This window comes from Leucopleurus acutus (assembly GCF_964270905.1).
Source record: "Leucopleurus acutus genome assembly, chromosome: 6".
NCBI lineage: Eukaryota > Metazoa > Chordata > Mammalia > Artiodactyla > Delphinidae > Leucopleurus > Leucopleurus acutus.
In genome coordinates this window covers 111793043-111807389 of record NC_139149.1, presented here as the reverse complement: position 1 = coordinate 111807389, position 14347 = coordinate 111793043, and the positions used below count along the sequence as shown (strand labels likewise).

At 57.8% G+C, this 14347-nt stretch overlaps 1 protein-coding gene across 1 annotated transcript in view; it reads left to right on the top strand.

The window, feature by feature from the left end:
* NGEF (neuronal guanine nucleotide exchange factor) overlaps positions 1-14347 on the top strand; it is a 113144-nt gene that overhangs the window by 94453 nt on the left and 4344 nt on the right. Inside the window, exons 6-11 of the mRNA XM_082841217.1 lie at positions 4825-4985; positions 6478-6630; positions 7911-8040; positions 9848-9922; positions 12070-12159; positions 13834-13997. Coding sequence (XP_082697343.1) covers positions 4825-4985; positions 6478-6630; positions 7911-8040; positions 9848-9922; positions 12070-12159; positions 13834-13997 — 773 coding nt within the window. The remainder of the gene's footprint in view (positions 1-4824; positions 4986-6477; positions 6631-7910; positions 8041-9847; positions 9923-12069; positions 12160-13833; positions 13998-14347) is intronic.

Sequence of the window (14347 nt, the reverse complement as noted above, 5' to 3'; positions counted from 1 at the left end):
GCAAAGGACTGTTCAGCCTTGAGCGTCGCTGATGCTGCAGGAAGGAAGGACCCACATACCAAGGGGGACATCAGGGTGGAGCGTGGAGGCCGATGATGTGAGCTGCCTGCCCGGACCGTGAGGACCCGCGTCAGAAAATGAGATACCACAGGCTGAACCGTCTTAGATCACAGGAAATTGAGGGTCCGTAAACTTGAGTTCTTAACGGGCAGCGCTCTTTGTGTGTTAGGGGCTGTTTTTTTCACTTTTTTGATCCGAAGCAGCCTTTGCTTGGTGTCCTGGCTTCCTCTTTCATCCCCTTGCTGATGGGTCAGGGGTCTCCCCTGTTTCTTCAAATGCACTGCTTGACTAGGGTGGTCCAGGTGGGCCTGACCCAGGGCCACTCCAGTCCCAAGGCTGCGTGAGGGCCCTGAACCCAAACAGCACCGAGGCCTGGGCTGCCTCGGGAGAGGGGTCCTGGTTCTGTGCACCTGTGGGGCATCTTCTGTTCCGTGGGGTGCGGGGCTGGCCTGGGGTCTGCAGGCTCGGAAGTTTCTGGACTCCCCCGGGGAAGGGGAGATGCTCACCGACCGAAGCTGAACCCTCTCAGCTCATGAGACTGTGGCGATGGTCTCAGCTGGAACTCTGGTGATTTCTCTGATACATTGTTTCCTTTATTTGGAGAAAAGTCTAAGTTTACTGAGAAAAATCTAATCCATTTCTTCCAAAGCCTGTGGGGAGACAGGCATGGCTTCTCATCCACAGGCCGGCGGGGGAAGCGGCAAGAGCACGTGCAGAGCCCAGGAGCGTCGAGCAGCCCCGGGACTCCGGAACGCAAGGCTGTGTGGTTCTGGCCCACACGGCGGCCAGCAGGGTGGACTTAAGACTGTGTGCAGAAGCCTGCTCTGCCCCCACATGACTCCTCTACTGGCCTGGCCGCCAGGCCCCTCCCCCAGCTCCCTCTCCAGCACCCGTCTCCCACCTCCACCTGGTGTCCACACCCCTGCTCTGAACGGGTCATACTTTGGCACTCACACCCAGTGGCACCTCCTGGTACAGGCCCTCCTTGACCCCTCTGGCTGGAGCTCCATCCGTGAAGCACTTGAGGTCCTGTGAAGACGACACACGGATGTCGGATGGATTACGGCCCTGGACATCTGCCAGGTGCTTTGAGACAGGCCGGCCCCAGCTGGGCCTTTCCTCTGGGGACTGTGGTCCTTATTCTGCACACGTGGGAACTGAGGCTTAGTGGGATGAAGCAATTCTCTGGCTAACTCCAAGGCCGAAGCCTTGACAGCTCTGCTCCTCAGCGGCCTGTGGTGGACACCAGGCCCAGCACGGCCCTCACTGGCTGCAAAACCACCTGGACTGGCCCCTCGAAGAAAGGTCCAGAGCTGCCCGGCTCTTACCCTTGGCAAAGAACCCAGGAGGGAGTTGGGCTTAGTAGTAGCGGGGTTGTGAAAAACCCAGGAAGTGTAACATGACTGTTGGCGGATACCAAGCGGAATAATCCAGCACTAAGCACCGATGGGAGACCAAGCTGTGATTCAGAAACTTCGGGTCAGTCCAGCCGCGCTCCCGAGGATGACGGTCCTGTGTGAGCCCTGCAACCCGACGGCGGGCAGCGCGGGGCCTCAGCCAGCCCGGCCGCAGAGCAGCGGCTGCTTTCACCAAGGAGGGATTCTCTGCAGTAAGTAACTCACACACACACACTGACATATACGCAGTCACGCGCACACGCAGTCACACACGTATACACACACTCTCACGTGCTCACACACACCTCTTCCCGTCTGCTCGTAGCATCCCTCACACCCAACGGGATGCACTTCACTCCTGTCTGCTCTGCCTTCACTGCCCTGGGACGGAAGCAGGGAGTTTGCCGTGTTCCCGGAGGAGGAGTCCCGGGTGCCCGGACCAGTGCTCGTCAGCGTTTGCGGACGAATGAATGAACGAATGAATGAACGAGTGAGCAGGGCCTGGACCCTGTCGGCTCCACACACCGTGCAAAAGCTTGAATGACTGAGGGTAAAAATAATATTGATGAGGAAAGGACGACCATATTGATGTGGCAAATAGTTTGGCATATAAAATAAAGACAAACACCCTGGAAAACAAAAATCCACGGGTGACTAGTTGCCTATAAACGGAGAAAGAGGGGGTGAGGTTGTGGCGGATGGGCACAGCCGGGATCAAGGAGCAGTGATTCAGGCCCAACGCCCGCTGCGTGTCAGCGGCTGAGAGGCCCGCCTGGCACTGCCCGGCGGCCCCCGACCCCTCGTCCTCCCGGGGGTCAGGATGGTGATGCTCTCAGGGGTCTGGGCACCTTTCCCACGTGTGATCCCACAGCTGTGCGTCCAGGCGTCGCTCAGGGAGACGTTTGTCTGCGGGGCTGCGTCCTGGGCACGGTGGTGTTTTCCTCTCTCGGTGTCTGCAACACTCATCTGTCTCGGTTTGGGCTGTTTTGTTTTGCTTCTTTTAGTTACATTTGCTTAGAACTTGCAAGCTGTAATGGCCTGACGTTGTCTTAAGAAACTTAAATTTAGCAGCAGGAAAGTGATTTTTGTTGTCAGCATCTGTAACAGAGATGATTCCAGGAACTTCCTGCCCAGCGCAGTCTCAGCCTTGCCCGGCGGGGCTTGGCTGGATGTTGGCAGAACAGAGGGTGGGGCCTTCCGTGCCGAGGCCTCAGCTCTGGCGTGAGTGAGGCCAGCGGGATGTGCTTTGTGTGTTTCGTATCTTTAAGCGGACCAAGCATCTGTGACTCGGGGACAGTTACAGAGAGGCCGCCAGCTCGTTTCAGTGCCTCCTCTCACTGTCTTGAGTGAGGCACAGACACTAGGGGACCGGTGGGCTCTCCTCTGATGGTGGCCCACGGTCTGTCATTTGTGGGCCACCCTGGAGTGAGCTCCCAACTTACAAATATGTCGCTCATTTTAAAGTGCTCTGCCAGGTTGGCTGTGGCTCCGAGCTTTGCGGGGAAGCAGCAGGCCAGGCCTCCTGCAGACGCCATTGAATCCCCGCTCTGCCTGCGCTTAAGTCAGCAGGGGTGGGTACTGGTGGGCAGAGCCCAGAACTTGGAAGAACCTTGGGTTGAATCTTCCACACCCTCCAGCAGTAACTCTGGGGCATTGCTTAACCTCTGCATCTGTTTCCTTTTAGCGAAATGCGAACTTCTGTACGTCCTTCCTGGGGGACCAGTGAGGATGGAACGAGAAGGCGCCTTGTGTGTCTGGAACACATGCTGGTCCTCCCTCCCTCTTCCCTTCCCTGTCTCCCTTCCACCATCCTTCCTAGCCCCGGCAGCACTAGCTTTCATGGCCAGAGCCTTGAGCCCTGCCTGGGTCAGGGTTCTGGTCAGTGGGAGGATGGAGGACCCCACAGGGAGGTGAGATGTGGGGTGGTCGGGATGCTGGGAAGGGACCAGCGTCCCCTACACTCATCGCTGTCCCATCTCCCAGCGCTCCTCTGTCTGTCTGTGTTGTTTCCTGGGGCTGCAGTAAGAAATTAGCACAAACTGGGTGGTAATTTATTCTCCCCAGTTGTAGAGGCCAGAAGCCTGAAATCAGCGTGTTGGCAGTTCTGCCTCTTTCCGCTTCCGGTGGCTCCCGTTCCTTAGCTTGAAGCAGCATCACTCCAGTCTCTTCCTGTGTCCTCACGTGGCCTTCTTCCCTGTGTGTCTGCCAGATCTCCCTCTGCATCTCTCCTGTAAGGACACCTGTCATTGGATTTAGACCCTCAATCCAGTATGGTCTCCTCACCTTGACATCCTTCACTTACATCCGCAAAGACCCTTTTGCCAAACAGGTTCACGTTCACAGGTGCTGGAGCTTGGCATGTGGACACAGCTCTGGGTGGGCGCACAGTTCATCCCACTACACTGTCCCTTCTGGGCAGCCACCGTGGGCCCAGACCTGAACCCACCCTAAGCTGAGGAACAGCAGAGAGAGATGGGGGAGAGGAAGGTGAGGGTGGTCCCAGGGTGGTCTCAGGAAGGGTCATGGGTTTGCTTGAGAGTAAGGAAGGAGGGTGAACCAGCAACTACTGCCCTCGCTTCACAGATGACACGTAAGGGAACAGAGGTCCGGTGAGTTTGCTGTTTCATAGACTCAATAATCAGGTGATAAGCGTGATAGAGAATGAAGGCGCCTCCAGAAAGCTTATCAGATTATGGATTTCTTTCTCTGTCTTCTTTCTCTCTTTCTTTTTTCAAAATGAAAATTGCTTTATCAATTACATTATAAAACAAGACCATGAAAGAAACAATATATGCTCATTCTTCAATTTTTAGACAATTGAAAGGGTAAAAAGAAAACAGTAAAAGTCACCCCCAGACTCCACCCCCTACTGACACCTGTGGTTGACATTATGGCCTGTTTCCTTCCGGACATTTTTCTGGGCGTGTAGAAGTGGGGTCCTTCTACTGCTGACTCTCTCACCCATTCCGCACCAGGAGACAGTCCTGAGTCACCCTCAGCAGCTGTCGGGAACCCAGCGGATGGCTGGCCCCTCTGGACCTTGTTCCGTACTCGGACACGAGGCTATCTCCGGCTTCACTCTCGTGAGCAGGGCAAGCGGTCTTGGCCGCGGATGGCAGCGCCCTTGCCAATGCAGACCCCGACAGCAGCCTTCCTTCACTTTTAAAACCTTTGCATCTGGGGACTTTCCCTGGTGGTCCAGGGGTTAGGACTCGGCGGGGCCACAGGTTTGATTCCTGGTCGGGGAACTAAGATCCCGCAAGCCGTGCATGGCAGCCAAAAAACTAAACTAAAATAAAGCCTTTGCATCTGAGAGCGGGGGGAGACGAGTCCTAGGTGCTGACCGCTGGCCCTCCTCACGTCCCAGGCCATGTTCGAGCTGGTGACTTCCGAGGCCTCCTACTACAAAAGCCTGAACCTGCTGGTGTCCCACTTCATGGAGAACGAGCGCCTGAAGAAGATCCTGCACCCGTCCGAGGCACACATCCTCTTCTCCAACGTGCTGGACGTCATGGCCGTCAGTGAGCGGTGAGCCTCCGCCCGGGTCCTCGTGGGGCCCCTTCCTGTCCCTCCTCCTCGCCTGAGGCACGTCCGGGGCTGGCGGCACTGCCTGTTACTCTGGCTTCTCTGCTTTTGTAGGTTTGGAATTTTCTGTAATAAGATGTAACTAAATACATAAATCCAAAGATCTCCCAGCAACGAGGCCCGTCACATCCCCCTGGACAGGACGGCTGCCTGCAGGTCCCCCCCGGCCACGCAGGTGCTCCGTGTGTCTCACACAATAAGGCACATCAGTGGCAGGCGTCACGACCTGGTCCGGGGGTGTCCATGCGAGCTGCTCTTTATCCTGACCTCACAAGGCCCTGGCTTGGTGTGTGCGGGGCCCGAGACCCTCTGAGGGCCAACGCGGAGCACGGTCCTGGATTGACACTTTCTCTTCTCCGGTTGCGTGGTGTTAGCAAGGGTGTGTGGAGGTGGCGATTGGGACTGTACTTCTTTTGCCTAAAGAAGGATGGGATGAGCTTAAGTGGAGGAGGAATAGACATCTATTGACTGATTATTGCAAAGAAGAAATGAACTCCAGTCATTCCGTTAGGATAAAAGATCCATTTACCCTTTTCACTGTAGCCTGGGGAGGTTTGCAGCTAAAAGTGCAGAACTCAGCTTTTATGAGCTGGTCCGTCCCCGCCTGTTCAGATGTGAAGTAGCACGCGGGCAGCAGCAAACCCACACCCATGTGTGGCTCTCCATGGACCCTCCTGAGTCGGTCCCCCTCCACATGGACACCCCACCTTTCCGTTTGCAGCCCCCAGATCCTCGTGGCAGCCCCCCACCTGGTAGGCTCAGGAAGGCGAGAGCTGACTGAGACCAGAGCAGCCTCGGAGACGCCTCGGTCTCTGCTGCTCACCCCCACTGGGGGAGGGGTGTCTGTTTATTTTTGTATTTATTTATATTTTATTATGGAAAATCCCAAGCATGCAGAAGTAGAGACACCAGTGTAGCAAGCCCACGCTTCAGCATTAGGTTCACCCACGGGATTGTTCTGAAGCAGATCACCATCGTCATCCCACTTCAACTGTAAACGCATCAGTATGGACGTAAAAGATGAGGTCTCTCCCTTTTAAAAATGCTCCTAGGGCTTCCCTGGTGGCGCAGTGGTTGAGAGTCCGCCTGCCGATGCAGGGGACACGGGTTCGTGCCCCGGCTCGGGAAGATCCCACATGCTGCGGAGCGGCTGGGCCCGTGAGCCATGGCCGCTGAGCCTGCGCGTCCGGAGCCTGTGCTCCGCAACGGGAGAGGCCACAACAGTGAGAGGCCTGCGTACCACAAAAAAAAAAAAAAAAAAAAAAAAATGCTCCTAATGTCACTATCCACCTATAAACTGAACAAGTAATTCCGTGATGTGACAGAACGTGCGCCCCTCGCTGGGACCTCCTCCTGTCGTGTTGGTTGGTTTGGTGGAGACATGTCCCAAGTCTCCACAGCCAGCCACCCCTAACCCAGCCGCCGCCCGCTGCAGGTTTCTCTTGGAGCTGGAGCGCAGGATGGAGGAGAACATCGTCATCTCAGACGTGTGCGACATCGTGTACCTCTACGCCGCCGACCACTTCTCCGTCTACATCACCTACGTCAGCAACCAGACCTACCAGGAGAGGACCTACAAGCAGCTGCTGTGAGTATGGCTGGGCAGCGGGGCCATCACGCAGGCGTGGCCCCGGCGGCCCCCTCCTCTTGTGCTGACACTGAGCTGTGGTCCCTGGGTCTCTGCTTTCCCAGGACAGCATCCAACTCCGGCACGTTCTGGGGCTTTCGGTGTCACTAGGGAAATGTTGACCCCGGGACAGTCAGCCATGGCGCCCACCGGACCCGTGTCCAGATGGCCGTGCAGAGCTCTGTGAGTTTTAGAAAAGGGAGCTTGAGGCCAAGAGGACAACTCGAGGCCCAAGACGGCAGGAAAGTGGTTTGAACTAGAGACAAGGCAAGGATTGGGGGGAGGGAGTCTTTCTGGTGGTTCTCCAGCAAAGCCCTTGAATTTACTAATCTGCCCATTTTGTAAACTTTCTTGGGGTTTCTGTTGATGAGAGAGTTTTTTCATTAACTTGCCTCTTTTGAATTCTTCACATGTCTGTACCACGTTTCAACCACAGTTTAACCAGTGCTATGTTCTTAGCACACTCGTGGGCACCAGAGGACTCTCTGAGTAGTGACCTCTGGACGTTACGCTCCGTTGGGTCTTTCCGTCAAGCCGTGTAGTTCACTGGGGATGTTTTAAAGTTTGAGTATTCAGGGGTTTGGGTGTTTTACATTTGGGGTTTGAAACTGGGATTTGAGGGAATCGGGATGCCAGTTTTGAGGGCGAACGTTGAGAAGACAATCACACAGGAGAATAGGATTCTAGATGTTGCAGTGCCCAGGGGTCCACTGGTGTGGCCCGTGAGAGCAGACTCCCTGGGCCTGAGCGCCGTGTCCCTAATGACGGGCAGTCCAGGGCCCGCGTCTGATCTCCAGCAGTGGTTCCCACTGCCCAGCCCGTCTGCAGACGAGACATCCCCACCTGGCAGGAGTAGCACAGGTTCTCCCTGCAGCCGTCTCCAGCCTGCTGCCTGCTCCTGTCATTACGTGGGTTTACCTTGCCACCGTTTCCTGCTGGGTAAATCATCGAATTCTGCATCTGATTCATAGTCTTGGCCACGCAAGGAATTCTTGCCCTCCCACACACAGCATATTTTGCTAAGACTTCATGGGCCTGGCGTGTGAAGTCACTATTGTTATTTGACTTGTACACAAACAGTTTATTTTCCATTAAAAAAAAAAGAGAGAGGAGAGAAGAAATCGACGCGTTTTCTGTGCTTGTGGGCTGTCTGGTTCTTAGGGGTCTGAGGACGGGGAAGAACCCCCTCCAGTTTGCGCCTCCCACGAGCCAGAGACCTACTCTCTTGTCTGTGTCCCCAGCCAGGAGAAGGCAGCCTTTCGGGAGCTGATCACGCAGCTGGAGCTGGACCCCAAGTGCAGGGGGCTGCCCCTCTCCTCCTTCCTCATCCTGCCTTTCCAGAGGATCACGCGCCTCAAGCTTTTGGTCCAGGTACCAGCCTCTCTCCCCTGACACACACTTCTCCTGCTGCGGGCTGTTTGCTTTGGTCATTCCAGGCTGGCTTTCTGTTTCCAGAAGTCCATTTGTTCCACAAATCCTAATTAAGCTCCTACTGTGTGCCAGGCAGTGGGGGACTCAGCCCCTGCTTCCACATTCTGGGGGAGGGTGGGGAGATACACACACACACACACACACACACACACACACACACACACACAACCAGGAAGTGGTCATGGCTGAGGACAGTGAAACAGAGTGACATGATGGTGGTGACTGCCTGCCCACTGCCAGTTGGGGGATCAGGAAAGACTCGGATGAGTGACATTTAAGCTAAGACTTGGCCGACAGGGAGGAGCCATTCATCTGACAGGGAGCTGCTTATGCAAAGGCCCTGGGGCAGCAAGGTACACAGACGGGGCGGCCAGCGTTGAGCTGGGGGAACATGATGGGAATGGGTGTGCAGATGTGGGCAGAGGCTGATCAGGGGCCTAAGGAGCCAGGAAAGACATTGGGTTCTATCCTCAATGTGATGGAGAGTCCTTCCATCTAGTTGACGCTGGTAAGAGCTCAAAGCAGCTGCCGTGTGGAGGGTATCAGGCAGGAGGGCAAGAGTGGAAATGGGACTGAGGTTCAGAGGCAGCGCGTCCAAGGGGTGAATGTAGGCGGGGTGCTCCGGGTACACCCGCCAGTTACCGCAGGAGATAGGGAGGGGCCCACCAGAGAGGAGGCCAGCGTGGAGGGCTTGTGCCCAGGCTGAAGAAGCCGCACCACCCTCTGCCTGAGGCCAGGAGCAGGACCTGGTCAGATGGGGTTTTATCCCAATGAGAAAAGGTGGAGCCTGAGCCATCCTGTTCGCTGGGAGATGGATTTGGGAGCTGGGGGATGGTTACAGGCAGGGTTGGTGACCCCATGTTGGTGGGGGGGAGGGTAAGGAGGCATCGGAGCTGACTGCGTGTGTCTGGCTTGGCTGGCAGGCAGAGGCGGGGCAGGTGACCGCACAGGGGAGGCTGGGGGGCCTGCAGCTGAGGGACATCCAGAGGTGGGAGGGATCTGGGTCTGGTCTGGAGCTCAGGAGAGAGTGGAAAGGATGCCCAGCATCCTGGTGGCTGGGTGGCAGCAGGTGGCTGGGGACGTTCGTGCCACCACATGGGGCAACTGGGGGGGAGGTGAGCTGTGCTCAGATGCACCCAAACCTCTTCATGGAATGAGAGCAGATCAGAAATATGGGCACGGGGAGAACTGTGAGGCAGAAACCAACGCAAACGTTGTAATTTATAGGCGAAACACAAGAAAATCCAACTACTGGATTTTATCAATAAGACCAGACTTAACGAAGCCTCAGGGTCGTTGCTACTTGGCTTCAAACGGCAGTCCCACTGATGCTGCTGCAGACATCGAGCTCACCTCGGGGACAGCCAGCCCTGAGCGACCCTTCCCTCACTGTCGGGCCTCGCCCGCCCCCTTCCCCACCGCACTTGGTTGCCTCCTTTGCTTCGGTCTTCGCTGTAAGGAGACTGGGGCTCGGGTTTGGCCCTCGTAGTTAGTCCTCGTGCCCACCTTGACTCGTGGTTATCATCTTAGAGCCGAGCGAGGCTTGTGTGCGATGCTCGGCCCTCGGCTGGTGGAAGGTTCTCCCGCCCTCAGTCCGTAACTGGTGGGGCTCTTTGCTCCGGGATGTTGCAGCAACACGAGGCTGTTTGGACCAGTGCGGCAGGGAGGCTGCCACTGCTAAAGCGGGCGGAGAGGGGAGGAATGGCTGTACGTGCGGAAACTAAATGCAGACTTTGCCTGTGCTCAGAACATCCTGAAGAGGGTGGAAGAGAGGTCTGAGCGGGAAGGCACTGCCTTGGGTGCGCACAAGGAACTGGAGCTGGTGAGTTGTGCTTTCCTCTTTCCACATTTCCCGGTCAGCGGTCTTCCTCCTCTAGGCCCACCTTCCTGTCCTGCCCCCTCCTGTGCCCGTGCGTCTCTGGAAGATGCAAATTCATTTTAGTAGTTGGCAATCCAGAGAGGTCACTGGGTCCAAAGAATAAGTCGGGTGGGCTTGCTTCTCACCCCAGGCTGCTGACGTGCGGGGTGGACCAGGCCGGCCGGGCGCTCTTGACCTGCAGACATGTTCATGGACCCTCCCGCCAGCCCCCGCTCTGTGGCCACCCACAGGCCCAGGCGCTCCCCTCCGCAGCCCTCGGAGGCCCCACGCTTGTCCTGACCTGTTTCCAGTGTCAAAAGCCATGGCTCTTGCCTCCCTTGCCGCGCTCTGAGGCCGGCTCTGGCCCTTCTTGGGCCCTGATGCAGCTCTGCCCTGCGCGCCTCTCCCGCCCCCCGATCCCGCCTCTCCCGGCCCTCGAGCTGCACCTCCTATCTCCGCGAGAGGACTGCCCAGCCCTGCCAAGCCTGGGCTCTTCCTGCCCAGGAGTGGAGAAAGCATCTCCTCTCCTGATCCTCGGAGAGAAGAGGCTCCTCCTGGAAGCTGCCGGCAGAGCAGGGGCCGTGCGGGAGGGGTCAGTGAATGTGTCTGTTCCCACGTGTTTGTCTGAAAGCAGCGCTGTCCCGTGTGTTTGGCTCCAGTGTGTCCGCTGGAGCTGCGAGCCCACTCATGGCAGCCGTGCAGGGGCCACTCTGTCGCGCTGGTGACCCTGAAACGGACGAGAGCCTGGTGTTGGGAAGTCCTTTCCACTTAGTGTACCAGTGGCAGCAGCTTAGTAAAAGGACTATAGCCCCAGGTGGTTCTAAGCCACACGGAGCCACACGGAGCCATGAGGATTTTGTAGCTTAATGCAGTCTTTTCCCCCCAGGGGCCTCTCCTCGCATCCCTCAGTCAGGCCAGTTGGCCTCCAAAATCCTTCTGGCGATTATACCCTTTGGATCCTGGGAAACACAGCACTCCCCTCCCAGCCTAGCTGGGGAAAGGCTGGAGCCTCGAGCAGGCTGGTCAGGGAGGGTCAGGGACCTGCCAGCCAGGCTGCATCTCTCGGGACCCTCTGCCCACCCCTGGAACGCACACACCTGATCGGGTGGGGGCTTCATTCCGGCCCGCACCGGGCAGCCGGCCACACTGGGCCCCAAGGGGTCTCGGGGCACCGGCAAGTGTCTTCTGTTTTCAAGTTCTTTTCTGCTTTTATCTCCTTTTCATTTCCTAGGTATACACTTGCTTCTCATTATTTACCTTTTTTAAATAAAGGTGGGTTTTTTCCCTTAATTTATAAAAATGCTGCTGAATACAAACAAGTCCACAAACTGTTCGTAGGCAGAAAGGAGACGGTAAAGGTGAGCAGGTCTCCCACACCCCACTGCCCACACGCTGGTGCCGGCCCCTCCAGGCCCCTTTCCAGACAGACGCCTGCGCACACCGTTGTATCCTTTGCAGGTGGGCTTGTGCTTTGTGAGTTGGCTTTTCCCTCCATTTTAGCGCCTGTAAAATTATTGCACTTCTTCATGGTTTCAGAGTACAGGGTTCTGTGGATTCATGAGCACTAATCAACCCCTGTGGTTGGACATTTAGGTTGAGGACAGTTTTTCTTGCTCTGAACGCCACTGCGGGGGACATCCTGGTACGCACGTCTTTGGGCTCGTTCCTAAACGCTGCGCGCCTGCTGGGTGCCGGCCCCTGTTCTGGATCCTGTGCAGATATCATCTCTCGGAATGAGTCCCCAGAAGTCCCAGAAAATGTGGTTTCATTCGGCCCCTTGGTACCTGGGTTGCCTCCCAGGAAGGTGGGGGGACTCTGTGCTCCCCCCACAGTGTGTGACGGAACCTGATCCCCAGACCTGGGGCATTTCCAGTCTGACGGATGAGAAGGGACGTCTTCTGGTCGAAATTTGCTCTCTTAGGTGACATGAGGGGTCGGCATCGATTTATGTGTTCTCTGGAGTTCACGTCCCAACAAAGACAAGGCCCTGATTTTCTACACTGGAACTGAGACCCAGTTGAGACTGACCAGCTGTGGCCTGAGTGGGCCGAAGGAAGCGGTCAGAGACAGCTGGCTATGGGTGGCCTGATGTGTCCTCCTTCTCGTCCCAGGTGGTGAAAGCATGCAACGAGGGCGTCAGGAAAATGAGCCGCACGGAGCAAATGATTAGCATTCAGAAGAAGATGGAGTTTAAGATCAAGGTGAGCCCATGCCCAGCCACGCGTCCCGCCCCAGCCCGGCTGTCCTGGAGCACTGGGCACTGGCCGGGCTCGCTGAATGGCTGCCCTTGGGTCTCAGCACAGCAGCACCTCCACCGAGGCCTTCCCTGACCCCTTAGCTGAAGGCCCCACCTGCCCCCAGTCACCGGGCCGTCACATTGGCCTAGACCAGGGGTCCCCAACCCCCAGGCCGCGGACCGGTAACGGTCTGCAGTCTGTTAGGAACCGGGCGGCACAGCAGGAGGTGAGCGGTGTGTGAGCGAGCGAAGCTTCATCTGTATTTACAGCCGCTCCCCATCGCCCCCCATCGCCCCCCATCGCTCCCCATCGCCCCCCATCGCTCCCCATCGCCCGCATCTCTCCCCATGGGTCCCCCATGGGTTCCCATCACTCCCCTTTGCCCCCCATCGACCCCCATGGGTCCCCATCGACCCCCATGACTCCCCATCACCCCCCATCGCCCCCATGTCTCCCCATCGCCCCCATCACCCCCCATCGCCCCCATGTCTCCCCATCACCCCCATCGCCCCCATCACCCCCCATCGCCCCCCATGTCTCCCCATCACCCCCCGTCGCCCCCCATGGCTCCCCATTGCCCCCCATTGCTCGCACTACCACCTGAACCATCCCCCCATACCCCACCCCCGTCTGTATAAAAGTTGTCTTCCACAGAACCAGCCCCTGGTGCCAAAACGGTTGGGGACCGCTGGCCTAGACTGTCTCCTACAGGGAGTCAGGAGCTGCCTGCTCTCACTTACTGGCTGTGTGACCTTGTACAGTCAGCTCACATGAAGAGCATGACATGCACTGCTCCAGGGATTCTTAAATGTGGGCGATTCGAAAATTCGACGGGAGTTACCGACCTTTCCCCCAACTTTGTGTAAAGCTTCAGGCATTAGTGACCCTAAGGGCCCCGAGGGCTTGGGTTTCCAGGGTTCTGGGCACATGAGCACACGGTACCTACCGAGGGTCCCTGAGGTCATGCTAGGTTTTGGGAGCTGAGCCCCAGCTGAGGACGCAGACCTCCGGGCCCCCCACGTAGCTCCACCTGTGGGCCGCGTGCTGGGTGCTGGGTGCTGGGTGCTGGGTGCCTGCCCCGGAGCCGCAGTGTGGAGACCGGCCGGCCCAGTCTCCTCACCCTGTGGGGCCCAGTTCTCCCCTCTCTCCTGTGAACTTGGCCTCTCCTCTGATCCTGCATCACACGGTAGTAGGAGAATGACACACACACACAGAGGCACCCACATGTACACACTCACACGTGAGTACAGACACATACAGGACACGCGGACACACTTAGACGTGAGCACACATACGTTAAAGCACCGCAGACACACAGACAACAGACACACATGCCCACTCAGGCGCGCGCACGCCCCGCAGATACACAGACAACAGACACACATGCCCACTCAGGCGCGCGCACGCCCCGCAGACACACAGACAACAGACACACATGCCCACTCAGGCGCGCGCGCGCCCTTCCGCGTTTGCCCAGCACCCGTCCGTCCCTCCCACCAGCGCCACGCGTGTCCTGGGCCCAGCACGGGCCTCACACACCATTGCCCGCGGTCATCACTCCAGTCAGAGCGCGAGGGGAGCCTGGGGCGGGGGGCGCGGAGGGGCACAGCCCTTCTGATGCCGTCCCCCCTCACGCAGTCGGTGCCCATCATCTCCCACTCCCGCTGGCTGCTGAAGCAGGGCGAGCTGCAGCAGATGTCAGGCCCCAAGACATCCCGGACCCTGCGGACCAAGAAGCTCTTCCGGGAAATTTACCTCTTCCTCTTCAACGACCTGCTGGTGATCTGCCGGCAGATTCCGGGGTGAGTGGCAGGCAGGAGGGATGGGGAGTCACCACGGCCTGGGGGCGGCGGGCGTGGTGCTGGGATGTTGCCCAGGCCCTGGATCCGCTTTGAAGGCCTGCTCCGTTCTGGTCCAGCCTTGGGCCTTCGGGCAGGTGTGTTTCAACGCCCTGAGCTTCCGTTTCCCCTCCGTCTAGCGGGGGCTGTACCCCTAAGGACGTGGAGAGTCCAGCTCAGTGCCTGACGCCTGGGGAGGGCTCGGCCGAGCGGCCCCTGCCGTGTCATGGGTGCCGACCCCTCATCCGCCGTCCACACTGTGGAGGGCGGGGGCTGGGGGTCAGGGGGACAGGCGGTCAGGTGGGGGGCTTCCA